This window comes from Pyrus communis, chromosome 16, assembly GCF_041283825.1.
Source record: "Pyrus communis isolate YQ-2024b chromosome 16, ASM4128382v1, whole genome shotgun sequence".
In the NCBI taxonomy this organism is placed as follows: domain Eukaryota; kingdom Viridiplantae; phylum Streptophyta; class Magnoliopsida; order Rosales; family Rosaceae; genus Pyrus; species Pyrus communis.
Genome location: NC_142580.1, coordinates 6,082,752 through 6,109,902, shown reverse-complemented (window position 1 = coordinate 6,109,902; position 27,151 = coordinate 6,082,752). Strand labels below are relative to the sequence as shown.

The following is a 27,151-nucleotide window of genomic DNA, read 5'->3' as shown; positions in this document are numbered from 1 at the left end:
CATTGATGTTTTGATGGCAAATAATTTTTATGCACGTACACAAAACTGACATATTTTTGAATAAATATAATTGGTACTTAAGAAAGGATATGGATCCTCTCCAGATCCACACATCATGAGCCTGCTAAGCAAGTGATCCGGCACGTTGAAATTTGATCTAACGGTTACAAATATGGGATCCTCTAAAAATTATAATAATTGTAGTCGTTTGATCAAATTTCAACGGACGGGATCGCTTGCTCAGCAGGCTCATGATGTGTGGTTCCGGAGAGGATCCGGTTCCCTTATGAAATACATATATATCCAATAGCACGAAACTAACGCAAGAAAGAATATTTGAATAAAAAGAAAGGCATAAACTAGAAAGAATGCCTGGGCTTAATTAGGGTCAAAGATTTAGATAAGCCTTTGAATTGAAACTCTTTATTTTATTTTTTATTCCAAGTGATATTATATTTTTAAGTTAAACTACAATGAAGAGGGAAGGTTTAAATTTAAGAAGCAGTTAGTTCAAAAAGTATGTCATGTAACCACTAGGAATCGACCACTTGCCTTTTAATCGAATTGACAAACCATATGTTATTAAACTAATTTCAACTCTTCAGTTTTCAGCATCAACAAACATTTATTTTCTTCTAAAATGAAAGGTAAATTCAGTAAAACAGACGTACACACACTATAAACATATATGATAAGGATTTATGCCTCATTTTTTTATGACAAAGCTTGATCGCATAAAACTAAACTGTATATGTGTATATAGATATAGTGGCATCATCAAAGTTCTTCCTTGAAGGAGCTGCTTTGGGTGTTGTTTGGTGACGATTTCATAGGGTAAGAGGCATCCATAGCAATTCCACACATCCCTCCTTCTTTATCAACCCCTCGTTGAATCCTCAAGTAACCTTTCTCTCCCCATCCAACTCCCCATGAATTCTTCACAATCCAGTGCTTGGTTCCTTCTTGAGTTGCTCCATATCCCACAACTGCCACTCCATGATTCAGCTCTGTTCCACATTCCCCATTCATCACCCTGTAAATTTTTAACACATGAGTATACATATACAGATGCTACTTACACTCCAAGTTTGTCATTTTGCACTTATTCGAGGAGTATTTTGAAATGTAAAGAATAACTAACTAAAATGTCTCTTTATTTATTATACCGGCATGGGTAAAACTGGAAATTAAAACAAGGAATATGCTTTCGAAAGAATCTGTATGCTCTTGATAAGGTAGTTTAATTATTTTTTTTTTTAAATTTGTTAGGAAGAGATTCTTGTGTACGGCTGTCCATATCACGTTGTTTGTTTGTCCAACAAACATAAAACGATGACCCCCCCTAGCATTGCATATAGGCTCCCAATGTGTGCACTTCAGTGGACTTAAATGATAGGGGTCTCCTTTCTATGTGTCCTGGGTGAATGGATGACATGATTCGACATGCTTTTCGGAACTCACAGTTTGGAGTTGATAGATTGGGAAATTTGGACCACTCATTTTAAATCATATGGCTCGCATTAACTCATTTCACTGACCGACCTCACATAAATTAAGGTCTAGATCTCTCTCTTGAATAGTTCGAATTTTTTGGTTCGTGAGCTCCAGGCTACGAGATCTGGAAGAGAATTTGAATTGTGAGCGAAGTGACACGAGCAACCGTACCCCATGATTTTCAGATTGTTAACCACGCTAGTTGCTATATATGTACTATTGATGGGGGCTAAAAAAGGTTGTGTCCTATTATTAGGGTTCTAGGAGTGTGGATAGCAACTTATAAAATATCAAGTTCTACTTTTTTATTGATGCTCATTGATCATGTTATCTTAATAAGTGCTTAATTGGTTTAATTAGAAGCCAGTTTACCTCCGCGTAGAATTGGAAGTCTTTACCACCAGCATCTTGTGCAACCGATACAGGTTGGTTTGCAACAGCTTTCATCAAAGCCTTCTCATCGTTTTCAGGTACGTTTTCATAACCATCGATTTGCACCAGAGAAGCATTCGTTATCTGCAACTTTAACACAAAGTTAAGTAGGAAGATTATAGTGTACTATTTATACTAATAACGTAAATATTGACCTGGGTAATTAAATTTTCACCTTGGATGAGTCACAAGGACCATCACTGGCTCTGTAAGGGTAGTTTTGCTCGGTTGTTATTCCACCATTTTTCTTGATGTACTCAAATGCTTTTTCCATCAGTCCACCGTCTCACCCTTCGTTCGGGTCTCTGTTGCAATCAACCGGCTCTTGCTCAGACACAGATACTAGCTGCTTTGTTTTGATCTGATTGATGCCCTCCACTCCAACTACAGTTGAAAATGCCCAGCAGCTACCTACAATATCAAAATACCATGCAGTGAATTTTAATCAGCTCTTGATTTCAACCGCATAATATATTGATAATTATCCCTGCTCAACTGCCAATTTGCCACCAAAAATTACACGATCAACACTGATACCAGTTATTTGACACCATGAAAGTTGTATATATGTGTACTTTTAGACCTTTTTTTAGGGTCAATTTTAGGTATAAAAGTAGGGTGACGTATCTGAAACTATTTATTGTTGGACTGTTGTTCAACTAGCTGAAGATGTTTCTAACAAAGTTTGGTAGGAAAAATTAAAAAGTAGTTATGCGTAAAAAAAACACTTGGAAGTATTTTCCAGGAAGAACATGGATTTTAGCAAAAATTTCGACTCACTTGTAAAAAAGCACTCATGGACAAAAGTACTTTCTAATTGAGGGATTTCCCAACGTCCCCTTACTTTGCTCATATATAAGACTTACCGCATTTGCCTTGGTCTTTAATTCCAGTGACAGCTCCACTCTTCCTCCAATCAACACTTGCCGGAAGATCGTCGGTCATCCCATGTGTGAAGGCAGTAGCCCTTCTGCTGCCCTGCAGTGATCTGTAGTGGCTAACCTTCGAGCCAGCATAGGAGCTTGCAAACTCATTATTGATCATGTCTGCAAACTTGTTCAGCTTGAGCTTGTAGGGTGTGCTCATCTGGTTCACCTTGTCAAGATGCTTCACGTTCTCTTTAAAAACATTGAAGCGCTTTCGCTTCTCGCCCAGGTCGTGGGAGATTTTGTGGTGGCTCCTCCACCTCTCGTACAAATCCCAGGATTCTCTTCAGAAGCCAAGTCCTTCTCTTGGTATTCAAAGCACTTAGCCAGGCCAAGAACCAGAGCTACAGCTAGGGCAACCAAAATAAACTTCCCCAAGTTCATCACTCTATGATTCTAGTTTAATCAAGAAAATATGAAATTAGGTTTTTGAGAATTATGTGAGACGGAGGTGTTTGATGTGATCTAGCAATGGAAGCACATCGATCTTATATAAAATTTTCGATTGGGATTAGCACTATGACTAGTAAGTATGTATCAACTTTATTAGCTTTAGAGAGAAAAACGAGTAAAGGCTGGTTTGGTATTGCTGTGCTTTGAAAAAAAGTTGCTTCTACTGTGCTGTGAGAATAAGCAGCTGTGAAATAAAGCAATAGAGTGTTTGGTAAACTTTTTTGTAAAAGTGCTTTTGAAAAAAAAAAAACAGTATCATAGTGTTTGGTAAACTTTTATGTAAAACAGATGTGAAAAAAAGCTGGTTTTTCAAAGCTAGGTTTTGCAGCTTCTTGTTTTTGGCTTTTTTTCACCCAAAACTGTGAAAAAAAGCTAAAGCTGAATGTTTACCAAACACAAAAACAGCTCCCAGCTTTTTTTGATACCAGCTTTTTTCAGAATCACCTCAGTACCAAACCAGGCCTAAAAGGTGGTATTTTTTTTTCTCATAAGGTGTTTATCTAAATTGTGTTACACGATATTATTATTATACTCAAATTCTAACTCGTATATTTGTTTTAATATATTTTAGAAGCGAGACATATTAATCATAATATCTAGATGTAACATAACGCGCAACACTACGTACGACGCCAATTCTTGCTATTTATAATAAGTTTTCCTATTTTTGGAGTGGAATTTATTTTTTATTGGTTCAATTTTGTGCCTGCATGCCAAACACGTTACCTAGTTTAACTTGTTTGTAGATGGTGACAAATGGGTTATGTATGTTGCGAGAGCTTTAGGGCACGATTTCTTGCAAGCCTATCTACGGGTACAGTACAGCGCTTAGGACTTGCCTATCTTGTTGTATGAAACCGAAAACTTTTCCCAAAGGTTGCTAATTTGAAGTGAAATTTGCGTGATTCTCTATCTCTGCATTTTATCGATAGTTATCTTTTTCATGATAGTTATCTTTTTTATTAAACTGATATCATTCATCAAAACATTAGATGGAAGAATTTATAACGTACTACATGATCTTCACAAAGATTTGAAGGAAAGATTTACGTACAAATTACTTACATCAAATAGTCATTTTCAAATCCCCCTTAGTTCATTATATTTACTCTTCAAATCGCTCTATCTAATCTTTTGTGGGACAATTGTAACTAACTTGGCCGAAATTCCTCGTCCAAACATAATATTAGCCTCTATTCTAAATTTCAACCTCTCTGTTATGATTGTAACTTTATTCTTTCTACATTAAAAATTAAAAAATTTGTACTAAAAGCAAGGGTGGATTGGATTGTGGATAATTTGATTAGCCACCTTTGATTGGATGATTACGCCTATGAAGAATATCAAACTAAAAGGGTGTGGGTTTGGCCTGCGCCTGTCCAATTTCCATGTTAGTGCGGTTGGTAAATTTTTTTACCATTTCCTTTGTGATTCTGTGAACAGAAAAGAGACAGAAGAGATTGTTACTGGCTACTGTTAAGTTTCTAACATGCAGCAATAGGCTACTCTACTCTACTCAACCGCAGAAACATCACTGCATATATAGAACTGACGAATGTGTATTTCGCTTACCCGGCAAGGCCAGAACAGATGATTTTCGGGTAAATCCACTGTCATCGGATTATTGAAAGATTTTACGAACCAGTAAAGCGATTTCGACCGGAGGCAGCTGAGGTCACATATCGCAATAGTGAGTAGAGACTCAGGAGCCAACGCTTTTAGGAACAATTCGGCAACATAGTTTACGTTAAAGAGAAATATGGAGAATCCTAATTTATAATGTACAAAAACATTATACATCTCCCTATCTTCTCATTGAAACTGATACACATAACATGTGTTACATTTTCGACAAGGCAACGTTTCTATAATGCAGTGCTTCGAAAGATGGATATCAAACCTACTGTGGAGAAAGAGGAGTAAAGTGTAAAAAGCTATTCGGGGTCCAAAAGCAGAGGATAGCGCTTGCTCGAGCGATTCTGAAAGAACAAAAACAAGATGATGGTGTGTTGGAGACTCTAGTCCAACAAGCGCCCTTGACAGTGCGTCGGAGACTCTAGTCCAACAACCGCTCGACGAGATGGTCAGAAGAACATGTGTGATGGTAGCTCATCGGTTGTCTGTCCACACCACAAAAGGAGACTCCATTTCTGTGATAAAGAAGGGAATGGTCGTATAACAAGGCTCACAAAATGAGTTACTTGTACAGTGAGAAATGGCGTGGTCTAGTTCTAAAATTTTAGGGGAGTTTTAATGAAACACTTCTCGTATTGTTTACTTTAACGAAAAATGATATTTTTACTTTAAAAAATCACTCTTGGTACTATTTACTTACAACATATTTTTGTCATTTTGATTAAAACTTAAAGTTTTCAAGCCATTTTCATTAGTTTACCTAAATTTTAACCCTAATGATCAGTCCGAAAAAGGATTGAACTGCATCAGCTAGTTTTCGGTTCATGGATGATCAATGAGTCCTCTTTGTCACAATTTTATGTGTAAAAAAGTTTCTATGGATGAAATGGATCAGAAAGTGTGAATTCTAAAGGGTTATATTAATCTAATTGTTCATTACAGGAGCTACAGTTTAGCAAATTTTGTTTTGGAATGGAGTTTTAACACTACAAGAATTGTTTTGGCGTGACTATCTGTACTAATTTATCTATTATAAAATTAGCTGTTTTAAAATTTGGGGTAAAGATTCTATCTTAAAACTGAATTTTGATGAATGTTTACTTTTTTCGAAATGACCTTATATGAAACAGGTATATTACAATTATTGCACTTATAGATTTGAGAGATCAAAATGACAATATTTGTTTAATGTAAGTCACTTTCATTTTTTTGCGGCCTGCTATAAGGTGTCTATACAAACTGACTTGTTCGAGATGTCATATTTGTTCCAGACAAATGCTTGCAATTTCTTTTTTTCTTTTTTTTTTTCCTTTTTTTTTGAATTGGGTGTTTTATTTGTCAACATAAATAATACATAGAATACCAAAAAACTATTTATACCCGTACGTGAATATCACGAACTCGGAATAAACATCATTTATTAAAAAAACACGCAACTTGATTACCATCACGAGGCATAAAAAAAATTTAAGAAAACTGTACCATTAACTATAAATTACAAAAGAACTAAAATAAGAAAACTAGAAATAATAAAATAATTCAAAGCAAAAAAAACCAGAATACCAAAATAAAGAAGACTGAACCTAAACTCCAGCCAACATAATTAAAGAAAATAAACAACAAACTAAGACACCCAACTCCTAATTAATAATCTTCTAATTCCAGTTTCCAACCCCAAAGCTTCCCAACTTCTACAGTCTCTGAAAAATGAAGACAAAGTAAAGGCTGAAACACAAAATAAAACCACATTGCGCATAAACACGAGAGTCTCAATCCTTTAACAAGAGAACAATCGTGACATGGTTTGTTGACACATTCTTGGAATCCTCTAATAATTCTTGCAAACTCTAAGATGCGCTTTTTAAGCCAAAAGCGAGTTAGATACTTCCATGACATAATCTAAATTCGATTCAGTTTTTGTTGCAGAAGTTGACGTTGTATTTTAATACATTGATCAGTTGCATATATATTATATCGAGAAAGAGATCCTCTCCGGATCTCTTCCACGAAAATCACCGGATAAAGTGATCTGGACTTTTGAAATTTATCTGGAGAGAATCTCTTCTCTATTATATCAGCCATGCCGAACTCACACGTGTCGTATTATTAGCACCCTGGAGATTTTCCCAGGCCGGCTGTATATACAAAACCCAGATCATCATCACCAAGTCCAAAGCATTTTCTTGTTGACTTTTCGCCCAGACATGTTTAAAGTATTAAAAGACAAAAGAAAAGCACATGAAATATTTGTTTGGTTATATTTCCTAATGCTGCAAAGAGGCAAGAGCAAAAACGTCAGAAATATAGACAGTTGGAATTAGAGAAACCAACAGTTCGATTAGTTCCTAAGTAATCAAACAAAAAGCCGACTTAATTATTCCAAAAACGTGCTATAAGTTGTAGAGTACATAACCATCCGTTTGGCATCAGAGGAAGTTGAAATTGTCACAAAATACAACAGGTGAAGGCCCACCTCTATGAACTTATCTCTTAAAAGATGCTTATTTGTTGCTAAGTAAAGCTGTCACATCTCTTGGACAATGGTAATTAACTTAATTTTATTGATGTCTGCAAGTGATTAGAATAAGAACTTGGAAGTGAGGATTTTCAACTTTTCTAAGAAGGTGGTTGAAGGAAACTGTGTTGTATTGTGTAGTTTGTAAGATGGGGAAGAAAGGTGGAATCTTTAGGTATGCAGATGGTGTCGATAAGTTGCTAATGGTGTTCGGGACTCTGGGTAGCATCGGAGATGGGTTGATGACACCGCTGACTATGTTCGTTCTCAGCCGTGTGATCAATGAGTATGGAGGTGCTACTCTTTCTTTCTCCAATGAAGTTGTGGACAAGGTATGCAGGATTACATTATTTAATGAACTTCGGCTATAATTTTCGGTTTGTATGGCTAACAAAGTGCAACATTTAAATTTTTTTTTTTTTAGTACGGACTCAGGCTGCTAATTCTTGCAATTGGGGTTGGAATATCTGCTTTCATGGGTATGTAAAATTTAGAGTTTTCTTCATTTTCTTTCTTTTTTTGGATGTTGTATCATTGTGTTTCGGTTTCTTTAGTCTCTAAAAACAAGGTAGCCTGCTAGAGATGCAAACTTTACATTACATAACAATAAGGCTAGCTAGAGTATGAAAGTATAACCGTGTAAGTGCAACTCATCAGAAACAGTAATTCGACAGAGAATAAAAGGAAAAATCTGCAGACTATATATACTTGTAGGTGTACCTGAGAGAAGATGATCCGAAAGGAACCATCATTTAGAATGATGTGTAATTATATACCTATCAACATTTGTAATTTGCAGAAGGAGTTTGTTGGACTAGAACTGCTGAGAGGCAGGCATCTCGGATGAGAATTGAGTACTTAAAATCAGTCCTCAGGCAAGAAGTTGCCTTCTTTGACAGTCAGGCCAATTCTTCCATTACCTTCCAAGTCATTTCTACTATCTCTTCCGATGCTCATTTAATCCAAGACACAATCGCGGAAAAGGTTTGTGATTGATCCTCTATCGCATGCCTTCTTTTCCTTCGTAAAACTCTGTAATCTTGTGTTCATCACACTCACGTTTCTTTTCTTCAGATACCGAATTGCTTGGCACATCTCTCGTCATTTATCTTCTGCTTTCCTGTTTCCTTTGTGCTTTCTTGGCGACTGGCACTGGCTGCTCTTCCATGCTCGATCATGTTTATGATCCCAGGAATTGGAATTGGGAATGTAATGAAGAAATTGGGAGGTAAGATAGCTGGTGCCTATGGGGTTGCTGGAGGGATTGCGGAACAAGCAATCTCATCAATCCGTACAGTTTATTCGTACGTTGGGGAGAATCAAACACTAAAAAAGTTCAGCATTGCTCTCGAAAAATGCACAGCGCTAGGCATAAAGCAAGGCTTCACAAAGGGATTGCTGATAGGCAGCATGGGAATGATTTATGCTGCTTGGGCTTTTCAGGCTTGGGTTGGTAGCAAACTTGTTACCGAGAGAGGAGAAAAAGGTGGCCTTGTTTTCATTTCTGGAATCTGCGTAATTCTCGGAGGAATGTGAGTTACTTTTCTCTATGTTCCATTTTTCCTTCTTCTCTTTTATTCCTTACTTGTATCTCAATTCAAGTCTCGACTCACAGCTTCAATGTTGTATTTCCAGCGCCATAATGAATGCGCTTCCAATTCTCGCTGCCATCACCGCAGCTACTGCTGCTGCTACTCGAATATCTGAAATGATTGATCGAATTCCCGCTATTGATTCTGAAGATGAAAGGGGAAAAGTTTTAACATTTGTGAAAGGAGACATCGAATTTAGAAAGGTTGACTTCTGCTATCCTTCAAGACCTGATACCCTGGTTCTTCAAGGACTAAATCTCAAGGTCCAAGCTGGTAAGATGATAGGTCTTGTTGGAGGCAGTGGTTCGGGCAAGTCAACAATCATTGCTTTGCTCGAAAGATTTTATGATCCAGTAAAAGGAGAGGTTCTCCTCGACGGATACAAGTTAAAGAAGTTTCAGCTACAGTGGTTGAGATCACAGATGGGACTGGTCAATCAAGAGCCTATTCTCTTTGCAACATCGATAAAAGAGAATATTTTGTTCGGAAAGGAAGGAGCTTCAATGGAAAATGTAATAAGTGCAGCTAAGGATGCAAATGCACATGACTTCATTTCTAAGCTACCTCAAGGATATGATACTCAAGTAAGCCACAATATTCTACTCACTAGAAGTTGGTCCCATTCGTTTTTATATACGACTATAAATTCTGTACCTTTTTCTTTAGGTTGGGCAATTCGGAGTTCAATTGTCTGGAGGACAAAAGCAGAGGATTTCAATAGCGAGAGCAATCATCAGAGACCCGAAAATTCTTTTGCTTGATGAAGCCACAAGTGCTTTGGATGCTCAATCCGAAAAAGTTGTACAGGAAGCCTTGGACCATGCTTCACAAGGAAGAACAACAATCGTCATAGCTCACCGCCTCACCACAATTCGCAAGGCTGATCTGATAGTGGTTCTTCAATCGGGTAGAGTGGTGGAAAAGGGAACTCATGAGGACTTAGTCCAGAAGAACTATGGAGAAGGTGGAGCTTACAGTAAGATGCTGCAATTACAGCAACAGGCAATGCAGAACGGTGTCCCTGAGATATCCTATTATCCGGACGACATTATAGACCAAAAAACCAAACATCTGCGAAATCCGCAGACACCAAAAAGTGGGAGATCAAGCTGGAAAAACAGCCCTGCGCCAAGGAGTGGGGAAACAAACTGGCACACACCAAGGAGTGTGACACCAAGCTGGCAAAACAGCCCGGCTTATCCAGTCACCCCAATATTTTCCATCAGCATCGAGAACTCTTTCCAAGCACACTACGATGACTTTGACGATGAAAACATCTCTCATCGTTCCTCCTCCCTCTGGCGTTTATTGCAAATGAATGCACCTGAGTGGAAGCAAGCAATACTAGGGTGTATAGGAGCTGCTGGCTTCGGAGCTATCCAGCCAGTTCATGCCTATTGCTTAGGAACAGTCATATCGGTTTATTTCCAAACAGACAAATCCAAGATACTATCAGACACCAGATTCTACTGCTACATCTTCTTAAGCATAGCAGTTCTCAGCTTCATTGCTAATCTCCTCCAACATTACAACTTTGCAGTTATGGGAGAGCGATTATCCAAAAGGGTTCGGATACAAATGCTCGAAAAAATTCTCACCTTTGAGATAGGGTGGTTTGATAAAGATGAAAACACAAGTGCTGCCATCTGTGCACGGCTAACCACTGAAGCAAGCATGGTTAGATCCCTAACCGCAGATCGTATATCAATGTTGGTTCAGGTTTTCTTCAGTGCCTCGATAGCTTTTGTGATTGGACTCATGATCACATGGAGGATAGCCATTGTAATGATTGCGATACAGCCCTTGCTCATAGGAAGCTTTTATTCGAGGAGTGTTCTAATGAAGAGTATGTCTATAAAAGCACAGAAAGCGCAAGCAGAGGGCAGTCAACTAGCTAGTGAAGCTACTTTCAACCATAGGACTATCACTGCATTTTCTTCTCAGGATAGAATACTAAAGCTATTTGGAGATGCAATGCGAGGGCCGCGGAAGGAGAACATCAAACAGTCATGGATTTCAGGTTTGGGTCTGTTCAGCTCCCAATTTTTGACAACAGCTGCAATAGCCTTGACTTATTGGTATGGAGGAAGGCTAATGAATCGGAAGCTAGTGCCGGCGAAACACCTATTTCAAGTCTTTTTCATCTTAATGAGCACCGGTAAGAACATTGCAGACGCGGGAAGCATGACTACCGATCTAGCCAGAGGGGGAAAAGCCATCAAGTCGATATTTTCAATCCTAGACAGAGACAGTGAAATTTCTTCTGAAGAGTCTGAAGGGATAAAAAAGATTTTCAAGGGTCACATAGAACTAAAAAATGTAGTATTCGCTTACCCGGTGAGGCCGGACCAGATGATCTTCAAGGGGCTGAATCTGAAAATTGAAGCTGGAAACACAATAGCACTAGTGGGACAGAGTGGTTCTGGAAAATCCACTGTCATTGGCTTGATCGAAAGGTTTTATGACCCGCTAAATGGATCAGTGTTGATAGATGGATGCGACATCAAGCTCTATAATTTGAGGAAATTGAGGTCACAAATTGCTTTGGTAAGCCAGGAGCCTACTCTTTTCGGAGGAACCATCCACGAAAACATTGTGTATGGTAAAGAAAATGCTACGGTTTCTGAAGTAAGGAAGGCTGCAAAACTTGCCAATGCTCATGAATTTATAAGGTATCTACGCATTTCTACTTCTTCTCCACACTGCAACACATACATTTGCTGGTCTCGATAGAGAGAAAAAAATTTAACTTTTTTTTCTTTCTAAATTGTGCAGTTCTATGGAAGAGGGGTACGAGACTTACTGTGGCGAAAGAGGAGTGCAGCTATCCGGAGGCCAGAAGCAGAGAATAGCACTTGCTCGAGCAATCCTAAAGAACCCAACAATCCTTCTGTTGGATGAAGCAACCAGCGCTCTTGACAGCGTGTCGGAAAATTTAGTCCAAGCAGCATTGGAGAAGATGATGGTCGGTAGAACATGCGTAGTTGTAGCTCACAGGTTGTCGACAATTCAGAAAGCAGACTCCATAGCTGTGATAGTGAATGGGAAGGTTGCTGAAAAAGGATCACACTCTGAGCTGCTTGCCATTGGAGGTGCCTACCATTCTCTGATAAAACTACAAAGCAGTCACCCTCCACACCAACATAACATATGATAAAAAAGAAGACATAAATATATATTAATCTGCATGAGCTGTTGGAACTTGCAGATAGTGTTCAAGTACAATATTGATGAACAAAGACTATCTCTGTGTGGTCATTAAATCCTATTCATTTCAACACAGAACAACATAGAGTAGTTCAAGCTATTTTAATGTATATATATACGAATTTGATATTTTAAGATGCATTTCAATTATTCTCGATATTTATTTAGATTTTAAAAAGTAAGTGATGTTCTACCGTAATTTATGCTAAGAAGGAAAGAGAGGGGGGGGGGGGGGGGGGAGGGGAAGAATATTTGATTCCTAAGTCTGGTGAATTGGAGAAGAAAACGCTAACTATTAGGACAACTGAAACAACTTCTTCCTTTTAGTAGTAAAAAAGAGAGGAAATATTTTTACCCCAACTCGATTTGGTGTTCGTGCCAACTCAGGCCCAGGGCCCTTCGATGTTTAACCCATCACTGGGATCTCACTTTTCTCCCTTATCTTGGAGAAATATTTAATTAGGATACATAAGGGGTACATTACGTGTTTTAATAGAAGTGGTGTAAACTTTTATTTTTTAAGTTATTAACTTTTTAGCACACATATCCTACAATTTGTATAATGACATGTGATGTACTATTCGTATACCGATCATACTGAAAAATTTATCTTTGGCTCGTTTTATCTTTACCTTTCCTTTACATATTGTGGCATTGGCATAGGCCTGAAATTATAAAAGTTGTACGGGCCACAGCGATAAAAAACTGGGGCCGTACATCTAATGTTATCTCTTCCCATACAAATGTTGTTGCAGAAAAAGCCCCAAACATACAAAGCCCCAGCTACGGATAACTAATTACATAGGACGCACCGGTGGTGATGTACCTATTCCCAATGTATATTTCTCTCGATAGGAGAAGTTGAAGAAACTTTAAAGTGTAGTAGTCTTCCGCTATTGAGTTATAACATACGTGAACGACATAATGACACATAATATTACTAAAATGCGGAAGTGTAACTAACTACACATGTTATAATATAAATGAATTTGCAATAGTTCATGCAAATTCTATTCATTTCAACACAGAAAACATAGAGTAGTTCAAGCTATACTAATACACACACACACACACACGAATTTGATATTTTAAGATGCATTTCAATTATTCTTGATAATTATTTAGATTTTAAAAAGTAAGTAGTATTCTACTGTAATTTATGCTAAAAAGGAGGGAAGAATTTGATTCCCAAGTCCGATGAATTGGAGAAGAAAACGCTAACCATTAGGACAGCTGAAACAACTTCTTCCTTTTAGTAGTAAAAAAAGGAGGAAATATTTTTACCCCAACTCGATTTGGTGTTCGTGCCAACTCAGGCCCAGAGCCTTTCGATGTTTAACCCATCACTGGGATCTCACTTTTCTCCCTTATCTTGGAGAAATTTTTTAATTATGACAGGTACACAAGTGGTACATCACGTGTTTTAATAAAAATGGTAGGAAATGTTATTTTTTAAGTTATTAACATTTTAGCACTCATATCCCACTATTTATATAATGACACGTGATGTACCATCTTGTGTACCAATCATACTGAAAAATCTCTCCTTATCTTGGCTCGTTTTACCTTTACCTTTCCTTTACACATTGTGGCATTGGCATAGGCCTAAAATTATAAAAGTTGTATGGGCCACAGCGATGAAAAACTTGGGCCGTACAGCTAGTGTTATCTCTTCCCATACAAATGTTGTTGCAGAAAAAGCCCCAAACATACAAAGCCTCAGCTACGGATAACAAATTACATAGGACGCAACGGTGGTAATGTACCCATTCCCAATGTATATTTCTCTCGATAGGAGAAGTTGAAGAAACTTTAAAGTGTAGTAGTCTTCCGCTGTTGAGTTATAATATACGTAAATGACATAGTGACATATAATATTGTTAAAATGCAAAATATAACTGACTACATATGTTATAACACAAATGAATTTGCAACATTGCGTAAAAGTATGACTCTCAGATTTGAAAATACTCTGAAAGGTTGGTGTTCACAGCCAACTTTGGGATTGTGCTACATGGCAATTTTATTCGATTAATAATTTGGAATTACCATTTTCGGTCGACATGATACTTTTACCGGTGTTCATAGTTAACAGTCGACATCTGATTTGTTGGTAATGCCGGTCACATCATAATTTCCAATGCCACTTTATATCCCCATACAGTAAGCTATCATTCCATTAGTTGGCATAGGCTAAAAGCCAGATAATTTTCTTAATTAAGCTGTGATAAATTATGTTAATTAGATAGACTAATTAATCTTTAGTTCTGCAATAAAGAACCACCATTTTGAGGGGGAACAATTCAAGTTGGAGTCCAAATCCTTTATTTAAAGTTATTGCTGTACATATATGAATCTGAAAAGGAAGTAAATGTGATGTTAAGTAGAGATTGAGGTTTGTAATCTTGCTGATAATATTCTTGAGATGATAACCAACAGATATTAGTTCACAACTTTACATTCTGCCCATTGCCAAATCACTATATAAAAAATAAATATTTGTTACCACAAAAAAAAAAAAAAAAAAAACTATACTGACACACCTCGATCCAGAATGTCTACCTAGACTCCGAATTGAGTTGTGTTGGTTGACACCAGAAGGGTGACAAAGCCATAAAGTGTAGTGATGTGGAAAATATGAGTAAATTTAAACCTAAAAGTGCCTAAATGAAAGAGTGCGCCTACGAGTTCGTACCATAGAGTACTTCAAGAATATGGTAAGAATAGTGACTCATACGCGCAATGAAAAGACTGTCAACGAAAGTCAACAAGCTCACTTCTAGGGCATTTTCATCATTTCATTCTTTTAAACTTAATAAATTCGTAAAATTAGGAACGGGTTGTCACATATACCGATTACCATACCCTTGTGTGTTTGAGTGTTTGGAGGATATATACACACACAACGTCATCTTAAAAGGGATTCCACTCCACTGTTTTCTAAGCTGGATCGATAATGCTTTTGTCTTGTTTGTATGGTGACCGTATATTGCCTACATAGCACTTCTCATACTATAGAGCCAAAAAACGGCAAAAAGATTGAACTATAGACATGTGGTCAATACTTGGTCGATATTCTAAAAGTACCCACCTATTTCTCTTCTAGGTCTTGTCGAGGCGGCTGGTCACCGTCACAATTAATCCCTAGACGTTTAAACAATAAAAAATGGTTCCTAAGCCTACCTAGGCGCTCGTCTAGACTCGCTTAGGTCGCAATTCTCATTTATGCATTTTATTCTTTAATAAATTATAAGAGACTTGTTGGATACGTGGATGAATAGTCATTTTGCAATGTATATACCACAATACAATTATGTAATTTTTAAATGTAAGTAAACATTTATTTATATATTAAATAATAAATTTAATTAAAATTAACAAAACTGTCTAGACCCCTTAAACGCCTAGACATTAGATCCCTGTCCATCATTCAACTAGCGCCTTACGTAATAGTGTGACCCTTAGAATCGAAAATACTCTGAAAGGTTGGTGTTCACAGCTAACTTTGGGAGTGTGCTGCATGACAATTTTATTCGATTAATAATTTGGAAATACCATTTTCGGTCGACATGATACTTTTACTGGTGTTCATAGTTGACAGTCGACATCTGATTTCTTGGTAATGCCGGTCACATCATAATTTCCAATGCCACTTTTTATCCCCATATAGTAAGCTATCATTCCATGAGTTGGCATAGGCTAAAATCCAGATAATATTCTTAATTAAGCTGTAATAAATTATATTAATTAGGTAGACAAATAAATCTTTAATTCTGCAATAAAGAACTACCACTTTGAGGGGGGACAAAATAAGTTTTGATTCCAAATCCTTTATTTAAAGTTATTACTGTACATATATGCATCTGAAAAGGAAGTAAAATGTGATGTTAAGTAGGGATTGAGGTTTGTAATCTTGCTGATAATATTCTTAAGATGATAATCCGCTTTGCTAGAACAGATAGTTCACAACTTTACATTCTGCCCATTGCCAAATCACGATATAAAAAATATATGTTAACAACCATACCGATTTCCATAATCTTGCGTGTTTGAGTGTTTGCAGGATATATACATACACAACATCATCTTAAAAGGGTTTCTGCTCCACTATTCTCTAAGCTGGATCGATAATACTTTCGTCTTGCTTGTAACCGTATATTGCCTATAGCACTCCACTATAGACCCAAAAAAGGGCACAAATACTGAACTATAGACATGTGGTCAATACTTGGTCGTTATTCTAAAAGTACCTGCCTATTTCTCGTCCAGGTCTTGCCTAGGCGGTTGGGCACCGTCACAATTAATTCTTAGGCGTTTAAACAATAAAAATTGGTGCCTAAACCTATCTAGGGGCTCACCTAGACCCGCTTAGGTCGCAACTCTCATATATGCATTTTAGTTTTCAATAAATTGTAAGAGACTTGTTGGATACGTGGAGGAATAGTCATTTTGCAATGTATATATCCCAACACAATTATGTAATTTTTAAGTGTAAGTAGACATTTATTTATATATTAATTAATAAATTAAATTAAATTAACAAAACTTCCTAGACCCCTTAGACGCCTAAGCGTTAGGTCCCCGCCCACCATCTAACTAGCGCTTAACACTTTTTAGAATCTTGTGTGTAAGATGGTACATGCCTAATTGCTTCCTGAATATTGGAGCGAAATCCGGCTAAGAAGCTGTCCATATTTTATCAAAAGAATATTTTCGACATAATGTTGACATTGAGAGAGAGTGGTAACAAAAAGAAGTATTCAGCCATACTCCTAGGGTTTCCCGAAAGAACTAGGGGGAAGTCATTGTTGTAACAAAGTTGAGTAACGTTACAAATATCTAAGGCAAAGATAATTGTACATATATTTATCCTTTCAGACTGAGAATACCTTAACAATATATATAGCAAGCGCAAAGTTTCGTCTTTCGTTTTAGTATTGTCTTATCACTTTTCGGATAAGGATTATCATTCTCTCTTTATATATATAAATATAAAAGACGACCGTGAGACAATATTCCCAAGAGAATATCCACTAAATTTCAGCAAACAAAACAACAATATGCCTCGATCTGATTTTTGTGTAAATAGAGAAGGGATCTTGGCAGTTGTCACTGTAATTCTTGCGACTTATACTTTGTACTCTAATCAAACGAATAATTCTTCCTAGAACGATAGATAATTACAGCGCAAGTGGCATTTTAATTACTCTGCAAATTACAAGGAATGAGTCATCTGATAACAAGCGTGATTAAGAAACTAATCTCATATTTGAATCTTTCCTGGCTTACTTAGCAGCATTCCCTAAATAGTCATGACTTTGTTTTTTCTTGCATAGCGACTTTCGTTCAACAAAATGTTTCAAACATCCCTGAAAACTACTGCATATTTTAAGTTTATTTTAAATTATCCGGCTCGGTTGGAAATTGGAATAGATATATGTATGTCCTACACTGGGACTGAAAACAACATTAACGTCCCGAAAAATCCGTATATAAAGTTGTTCGATGGTAATTTTATAATTAAGGATTCAAATTTTTATGAGACAATAGACGTTGAATAAACACTGTCTCTAATAAGTCCGACCATCACACTGACCTATAATATTATTAGTTGATATACTTACGACTACATTTATGAGTAGATGTTCACAACATGTGACAATGTGAGACATGCAAAATGTCATAAAATACATTTGCTTCTTTCTCATTAAAGAGAAAAACTCACTAAAATATGTAACTCTTATATATTTTGGTCTTGCGATAATCTCGCTCGACAAAAAACTACCTTAATAAAACAGTCATGCCGAAACTTCTCCGAGTCAATTGCATGATCATGGTCGCTGCTCAGACATGCATAGGATAGCCCTAAGCCGACTTGGTTGAACAAGAAACCTCGCTTTCTGGCTTTAGCATCTTCCTCCCCCCGCCCCAAAAAAAAAAGCAAATGCCAATTGGCAAAGCCAGCCTCTTCCTTGTTGTCCACAGACGCGTATTGCCCAGTGGATGGACCCCACTTCTTTACCCCCATAAAATTACCAACATACCCCTCCCGGCGAAACTCGTCCTCCATCGGACAGACGGGTCTCGTACCGATCGCACCCTTCCCTTTTCGTCATTTACTTCTCCTCCCGCCCTCCACGCGGCACCCCACACACCAAAGTCCAAAATCTTCTTTGCCTATATATAGACCATATACATAGTTCGACTCAGCTTTTCTATCACCGACGACGCCATGAGGGTCCGATCCTGGCTAGCCATCTGCTCCGCCAACAGCGAATCCACCATCCCATTCTCCAAACCTGAGACCTCACCATCTCCGACGAAACTCGAAACTTCCGACACGAGCAGCACCTCTGATGTTCCCAGCACTAGCACTAGCGCTAGCGACACCAGCAGTAGCAGCCTCCAAAGCAACCTCTCCCTCCAGACGCTGCCATCTGTCGTCTCCCTCCAGAAACTCTCCCCTCTAGACGCCCTCGACCTCTCCGTCTCCCACCTCTGCTTCGCCACTCTCAGGCCCCGCCGCCCCTCCCTCCCCATCACCTGCCTCGCCATCCACCACAACCTCCTCTACGCCGCATCCGGCCACGAGATCAACGTCTATGATCGGACGACCCACGCGCTTCACGATTCATTCAACGCCGACGATGCCTCCTCGGGCTCCGTTAAGTCCGTTAATTTTTCCAACCGCAATATATTCACTTCACACCAGGACTCCAAAATACGAGTCTGGCAGTTGACGGTGGGCAAACGGCACAAGCTATTAAACTCCCTTCCCACCGTCAATGATCGTTTGCGCCGTTTCGTACTTCCCAAGAACTACGTCACCGTCCGCCGCCACAAGAAATGCCTCTGGATCCAGCATGCCGACGCCGTCACCGGCATCGCCGTCAACAATGGCCTGATTTACTCCGTCTCCTGGGACAAGAGCCTGAAGATTTGGCGGGACTCGGATCTCCGCTGCCTTGAGTCCGTCAAGGCGCACGAGGACGCCGTGAACGCGGTGGCGGTATCGAACGACGGGACGGTGTACACCGGATCGGCCGATTGTCGGATACGGGTATGGGCCAAACCGTTCGGGGAGAAGCGCCACGTGTTGGTGGCGACTCTGGAGAAGCACAAGTCAGCGGTGAACGCTTTGGCCCTAAACGACGACGGATCGGTGCTGTTTTCAGGGGCTTGCGACCGTTCGATCCTGGTGTGGGAGAGGGAGGACAGCGCGAACCACATGGCGGTGACGGGGGCTCTGAGAGGTCACCGGAAGGCTATACTGTGTATGATCAACGTCGGGGATTTGTTGTTCAGTGGATCGGCTGATCGGACAGTGAGGGTGTGGCAGCGTGGCGAGGACGGGAGTTTTTGTTGTTTGGCGGTTTTGGAGGGGCACGTGAAGCCGGTGAAGTCGTTGGTGGCGGTTAAAGACGAAGAGTCAAGCGGCGTCGTTACGGTTTATAGTGGGAGCTTGGATGGAGAAGTGAAGGCGTGGCATGTCTCGGTTTCGAACGTGAACAGTTCGCCGGGCTTACGGTCTGAGTTGCAAATGTAATTAATTAGATTAATTACAATTTACGTAAAACTTAATGCGATCATAATCTGGTTTTTTGTGGATGTGATTTGTTTTTTAAATATTGGATAGAGATGTGATTTGTTAGATAATTGTTACATGGTACGTAAATACCATAATCATTTGGTTTGCTCAAGTCTTTCAGACGTGTTTTGGTAATTAGCAACTATTCTGGGGTAAGTTTGAATCAGTAATGAGGAACTACAAATACTTTTTGACTTGTCAAAGATGCCAGACTCATTTCTCTCTCTCTCACTCTCTCTCGACCGATGGGAGCATTGAATTCAAAGTCTTTGCATTTTGGAGGAAAGTCGATCTCAGGATTAACAAGATTACCGTCTTGGTTATGCCTCTGCCTAGATATTTTAGATTACGTTCCCATCGTTGCATCACTTTCTGGAAAGTAATCCCAAGTCTTTTTCAAGGAGTTCATATTAGTGATCAAGGAAAGCGGTTGGAATTCTATATAAACGAGTTAAAAGACTTGGAGCAAAATACACTCAAATCATTCACCGAAATAGACTACAAGCTTTCAAACCAAAAGCTCTAAGCGTTTTACTTGTTTAATTCATTTTACCTTACCAAAAAACCACTTCGAAATCAAGACCTTCGAACTTTAGGAAACCTTCTTTTAGACTCTAATACCAATTAGAATTTGCTTTGCTATCATCTCTTTTGCAGTGTCGATTTACCAGCCTTAGGACAATTAGTGTCTTTGGTTGTCAGTTGTAACCCTTTACATAAAGCATTTTTAACCAATCCAATAAGATTTCTATATCGATTGTCCTAAGTTCATATATGTATATACTTTGTTTGCTTTGTGATATACTCAGTAAAATTAATATTTATCTCAGTTACTTACTTAATTGTTTTTATCGCGTATATCGAGAAACAATTAAATCTTTAACATGCAAGGGATTAAAGGAACTAAATGTCAGCCAAATATTGGTTCAACATTTATAAAAGAACTTTTATTACTTGTGCTGTAAGTATCCAACATACATATCATTTATTCTAAATACAATAGATGATTGATTAGCAATGTGATTGCAGCATCTTCAAGTCCAGTCTCTTTTATTTTTCTTATTTTTTTAATGGAGTCTCTTTTTTAGTTTATTTTCTTATGAATTGTATTATTTTTTGGGACTAGTTCATTGTTATATGTAGAATGGTTTTTCTATGTTGTTGCATGAAGCAGATGACGACTTCTGTGATTTTATGTAATATATGTGACTTTATTAGTCATCAATTTAATGAAGATGTCATCATTTTTATTTATTTATAAGACCAGATAGTGGATACCCCTCAAATGTGATCCAAATCCTGTACAATTTATAAGGTTTGAATCAAGGAAGTGAAAATCTACAAAATAAAACACTATTTAATAGTGTAATTCCAATTAAATTAAGCATTCAATTCATAATGGAAGTGCCCTAGTTTTAATTTTTGTTATTATTTTATTAAAAAAACCATTCTTATTAGATAAACTTCAAACGTGCATCATCACCAAACAGTAAAAGTAATAACCATAAGAAACCAAGCTTACTCTAATCTTCCATTTCAACTCACTGTATTTCGAGTTCAAACTCTACCCCTTTCCCCCTTCTCTTACCATTAATAACAACGTTAAAAAAAAAAAAAAAAAAAAAAACTAAAAACTAAAATATAGCAAAAGTGCATAACTAAAACAGACAATATCTGCACTATAAAGCCCATGTCACTAAATGTAAACATAACTTGTAGCCAAAATGTAACATCCCACATCGTCCAGGGGAGTGGATCTTGTAGGCCTTATATGTGTATTCCCATCTCTACGTAGTACGAGGCCTTTTGGGAGCTCATTGACTTCGGGTTCCGTAGAAACTCCGAAGTTAAGCGAGTAGCGCTCCCATGATGGGTGATCCACTAGGAAGTTCTCGTCTAAGGGCGTGGTCGGGACCCAAAACGAACAATATCGTGCTACGGTGATGGAGCGGGCCCGAGATGTGATATAAAACCTTAAAACTCAAAACAAATAAAACTCTAGTTTAACTCGTAACCCTAAACTTTAGATTATTCTCAATTGATTTGAAAGAATAATATATTGAGGAGCTGGAAGAAGACTCCAAAGCCTCACCATATGAAGACAAAAAAACACTTTGTTAATCCATGTGATTTAACTCCAAGGCCTCACCATAGCAACTATTGTTTACCCTAGAAATATTGTTGTACCTGAGTTTTGAATCAGCAACGAGGAATCACAAATACTTTTTGACTTGTCAAAGATGCCAGACTCATTTCTCTCTCTCTCTCTCTCTCTCTCTCTCTCTCTCTCTCTCTCTCTCTCGACCGATGGGAGCATTGAATTCAAAGTCTTTGCAATTTGGAGGAAAGGTCATCTCAGGATTAACAAGATTACCGTCTTGGTTATGCCTCTGCCTAGATATTTTAGATTACTTTCCCATCGTTGCATCACTTTCTGGAAAGTAATCCCAAGTCTTTTTCAAGGAGTTCGTATTAGTGATCAAGGAAAGCAGTTGGAATTCTATATAAACGAGTTAAAAGACTTGAAGCAAAATACACTCAAATCATTCAACGAAATAGACTACAAGCTTTCAAATAAAAAACTCTATATGTTTTACTTGTTTAATTCATTTTACCTTACCAAAAAATCACTTCGAAACCAAGACCTTAGAACTTTAGGAAACCTTCTTTTAGACTCTAATACCAATTAGAATTTGCTTTGCTATCATCTCTTTTACAGTGTCGATTTACTAGCCTTAGGACAATTAGTGTCTTTGGTTGTAAGTTGTAACCCTTTACAGAAGCATTTTTAACCAATCCGATAAGATTTAAATTGATTGTTCCAAGTTCATATATGTATATACTTTGTTTGCTTTGTGATACTCAGTAATATTAATATTTATCTCAGTTATTTATTGTTTTTATCGTGTATATCAAGAAACAATTAAAATCTGTAACATGCAAGGGATTAAAAAGAACTAAATGTCAGCCAAATATTGGCACAACATTTATAAAAGAACTTTTATTACTTGTGCTGTAAGTATCCAACATACATATCATTTATTCTAAATACAATAGATGATTGATTAGCAATGTGATTGCAGCATCTTCAAGTCCAGTCTCTTTTATGTTTTTTATTTTTTTAATGGAGTCTCTTTTTTAGTTTATTTTCTTATGAATTGCATTATTTTTTAGGACTAGTTCATTGTTATATGTAGAATGGTTTTTCTATGTTGTTGCATGAAGCAGATGACGACTTCTGTGATTTTATGTAATATATGTGACTTTCTTAGTCATCAATTTAATGAAGATGTCATCATTTTTATTTATTTATAAGACCAGATAGTGGATACCCCTCAAATGTGATCCAAATCATGTACAATTTATAAGGTTTGAATCAAGGAAGTGAAAATCTACAAAATAAGACACTATTTAATCGTGTAATTCCAATTAAATTAAGCATTCAATTCATAATGGAAGTGCCCTAGTTTTAGTTTTTGTTATTATTTTATTAAAAAAACAATTCTTATTAGATAAACTTCAAACGTGCATCATCACCAAACAGTAAAAGTAATAACCATAAGAAACCAAGCTTACTCTAATCTTCCATTTCAACTCACTGTCTTTTGAGTTCAAACTCTACCCCTTTCCCCCTTCTCTTACCATTAATAACAACGTTAAAAAAAAAAAAAAAAAAACTAAAATATAGCAAAAGTGCATAACTAAAACAGACAATATCTGCACTATAAAGCCCATGTCACTAAATGTAAACATAACTTGTAGCCAAAATGTAACATCCCACATCGTTCAGGGGAGTGGATCCTGTAGGCCTTATATGTGTATTTTCATCTCTACCTAGTATGAGGCCTTTTGGGAGCTCACTGGCTTCGGATTCCGTAGGAACTCCGAAGTTAAGCGAGGAGCGCTCCCATGATGGGTGACTCACTGGGAAGTTCTCGTTTGAGTTCCCAGAAACAAAACCGTGAGGACGTGGTCGGGGTCCAAAGCGGACAATATCGTGCTACGGTGGTGGAGCGGGCCCGGGATGTGACACAAAACCTTAAAACTCAAAACAAATAAAACTCTAGTTTAACTCGTAACCCTAAACTTTAGATTATTCTCAATTGATTTGAAAGAATAATATATTGAGGAGCTGGAAGAAGACTCCAAGGCCTCACCATATGAAGACAAAAAAACACTTTGTTAATCCTTTTGATTAACCCGCGGGCGGGAGAACGCTATTAATCAACCAATCAATGTTTAAGAGAGCTTGTTACTAATATGTTTCCCTAGGATTACTTTATTTTAACTAACTTTAACTACAATTAGTCAATTACCAAATTTTTTGTCAATTAGTCAATTACCAGATTTTTTGTCAATTAGTCAATTACCATAGTGATTGTGTTCTTGCATATATCGTTTGGGAAATTAGATGTGCAAACCAACGGGCGTGCATTCCATATCACAAGGCACGCATTTGCGTCTCCCCTTGAATTGCGCCTTAATTTGTTCCAATTACTTAATTAAGATCACTTAATTAAAGATTAAGTTAGTAGAGTTGCACCAAAATTACTCATTGTTAATTGGTGAAGTACATCTGAAACTCTGGGTTGTTTTATAGAAAAATGAATAAATTTGGTTTTACACGCAATCCACATATCTATTAGTCATTTGAGCCTTTCATATTCTTTTTGGTTTGATGAACCGCCAAATTTAATTTTTGATGTCTTAATTTCTAACTGTACTTATTTTTAAATGAATAAAGCCGCTATCGTTTTAATTTAAAAAATTAAAAATTAATCATTTGAGGCTTAATTAGATGGTGGTTTAGTAGTTCATCAATCTCAGTTTCGTCTAATTCTCTTAGTTTTCTTTACGTACAATGTTACTGGACAACTTCATAAATTAATCGCAAGTTGTCTCCTCATTGTCTTTTTGTAAAAGAAGGGCGATTTAAACATCACCAATTAATTTATGTTTAAACTCAATTTAGATCGAAACTAAATTGAGAAGTATTATCCTAACGAATGAATATTCAGAAGGATAATGCTTGTGGCGCTGCTCTAAGAGGGACTTATTTGTTCCTCACTTACAATTAATGAACTTTTTGGACATTATAATTGAAAATGTTCATTATCTTTATCATCATCTAAATATCATATATGCAAAAAAAATATTCAACTTGGAGATCTTTTAATCATTCATATGCATAAAATAATAGACGGTTCTTCATGAGCTATGTGTTACCAAAACATTTGATTGATTTAACACGTATAGATGACTAAATGATCTTCAAATTACATGATTTTTGCACGTATGATTTTTTGATGATGATAAACAGAGTGAACGGTTTGAATTATGATGTTTGGACGGTAAATGTTTGTTAGTGGGAGGGAGGGAGGGAGGCCCCCGCGGGGGGGGGGGGGGGGGTACACAAGCATTTTGTAATAATGTTGAGGCCTTGGTTGGATTTTGGGACACAAGCATTTTGTAATAATGTTGAGGCCTTGGTTGGATTTTGTAGTTTGGAGTTTAGCTAAGTAGCCATAGCTATGTCTCTTAAAACAAGAGGTCTTAGTTAAATTCCCCTCCTTGAACATAATGCTTGGATTAATACGCCACTAGAGAGGATAACCATTCTAAAATACAAGTCTCTTGTCGCATGTTCATGCGGGTGGCAATGTGCTATTTTACATTTTATTTTGTAATAGCCTCTCCGCATGCACTAACGTGCATGCGAGAGACATTTTTGCATCACGGACGCTACGCGTCCCTAAAGGTGTATTGTGTTAGTTTTTTTTTTTTTTTTTTTTTTTCTTCCATTGTAATTGTCAAGATATATTTTAAATGTATTGTGCAAAAGATGAACTTTTTCTTTACCATGCATGTCCTAAAAAGTTGTCATGTTTTTCGTTTTCACTTTGCGTAAAGTAATGATTTAAATGTTATTCATACAATTGTCAAAAAACATGAGATTTTAAATGTAAGTTCTACCTAAAGTTCATGAACAATAGTGGTTGTCATTCACCATTTTAAATACAAAGAATGAAAGAAAATTCATGAAAACCGAATAAACAATGTATATGCAATTGATAATAAAAACAAAATTCAATATAAATTATTCTTTCTTTTGATCAATCTGAACATATGAAGACAATTAACAATGTTGTTCTATAAAAGAGAAATTAAGAGAAAGTAGTCACTAGTGAGAGCCAGAACTTTAATTCCTTCAGAATCAAGGAGACAAACCCTAGTAAACAATTTGTGATCTCCTGCCAATTCACTAGCATTTGAGTTGTTGGCCTCTGTACAGGACATGAGGAGGAAAAGATATACTTGCCTGCTCATATGTAAGATATTTTCTCTTCCTCTAGAAAAATACAATTTGACACGTACGAGTGAATTTTTTTTTGGTGATTTTAATGAGTTATCATCATATATATATCAGACTATAATTTACAAGTAAAAATAATAACTCCTTAAGTGTAAGAGATCATTGGATATGTAACATTATTTTGTTTGTAGTTAAGTGAGGGTGCAGTGCACCATTAGTAATATTCCTCTAGGTTTGAGACATTGACAGAAACCTCATCCATTTAACCTTTTCATTACTGTTTCCAGAAACATGATGGGAGCAGTGTTCTCCACTATGTCACAGCAGATGATCAGGATATCCCTTCCTTTTAAAACTCTTATCCACTAACAATTCAAGTAGTAGCCTTATTATTCTTTATGTCCCAGTTTTTCTGAACGTTGCATGCAGGCGAACAAGGTCACTGTCTCTGTCGAGTTTCAACTTTCAAACCAGGCTCTCTCACATCTAATATGTACTAGTAGTGCTTGTGCTTTTTCCCACCGTTGTTTGATAATTCAGCAGACACAAAAGCTAAAGCCTCGACTAAGTGGGCCTCTGTTGACTTGCATATCACTCACCAGTTTTCCGTTCTGAAAGTGTCAGCAGGATACCAAGGTAATTATATTAAGTTCGGAAATGACAACAGCAGGCCCCTATAGCTCAGTGGTAGAGCGTCAGTCTTGTAAACTGAAGGTCTGTAGTTCGATCCTGCATGGGGGCATTTTTTATTATTTTCATTTGTTTCTGTCTTGCTTGAGTTCCTGACTCAGTTGCGCAAATGCGAGGTTGTGTGCAGGATGATTGTAGGGGAGTTTTCCCACTTCTTTGTGGGAGCTCACCTTTTGATGGATAGAATCGATACATGAGATGGTACACCACATGTCATTATACAAATGATAAGATGTGTGTGTTAAAAAGTTAATAATTTAAAAAATAAAATTTTCCACCACTTTGATTAAAACACGTGGTGTACCA

General features: G+C 37.3%; 2 protein-coding genes, 1 non-coding gene and 1 pseudogene across 3 annotated transcripts; 3 read left to right on the top strand and 1 right to left on the bottom strand.

Moving 5' to 3' along the window:
• Nucleotides 1-777: 777 nt before the first annotated feature.
• On the bottom strand, nt 778-3,236 carry LOC137730546 (vignain-like; annotated as a pseudogene).
• A 4,368-nt stretch (nt 3,237-7,604) lies between these two features.
• Nucleotides 7,605-12,320, top strand: LOC137731428 (putative multidrug resistance protein). The gene is made up of 7 exons (XM_088688051.1): nt 7,605-7,787; nt 7,880-7,934; nt 8,255-8,439; nt 8,530-8,987; nt 9,091-9,631; nt 9,714-11,719; nt 11,823-12,320. The coding sequence occupies exons 1-7, from the start codon at nt 7,605-7,607 to the stop codon at nt 12,199-12,201; spliced, it is 3,807 nt and encodes a 1,268-aa protein (XP_088544177.1). The 3' UTR covers nt 12,202-12,320.
• Nucleotides 12,321-18,384: 6,064 nt separating this feature from the next.
• LOC137732124 (protein JINGUBANG) lies at nt 18,385-19,954 on the top strand. Its single transcript, XM_068471423.2, has one exon. It carries the CDS (start codon nt 18,487-18,489, stop codon nt 19,798-19,800), a length of 1,314 nt encoding a protein of 437 aa, XP_068327524.2. The 5' UTR covers nt 18,385-18,486; the 3' UTR covers nt 19,801-19,954.
• A 6,871-nt stretch (nt 19,955-26,825) lies between these two features.
• Nucleotides 26,826-26,897, top strand: TRNAT-UGU (transfer RNA threonine (anticodon UGU)). The gene has a single exon. It is a non-coding gene; the product is annotated as a tRNA-Thr (tRNA).
• Nucleotides 26,898-27,151: the final 254 nt, after the last annotated feature.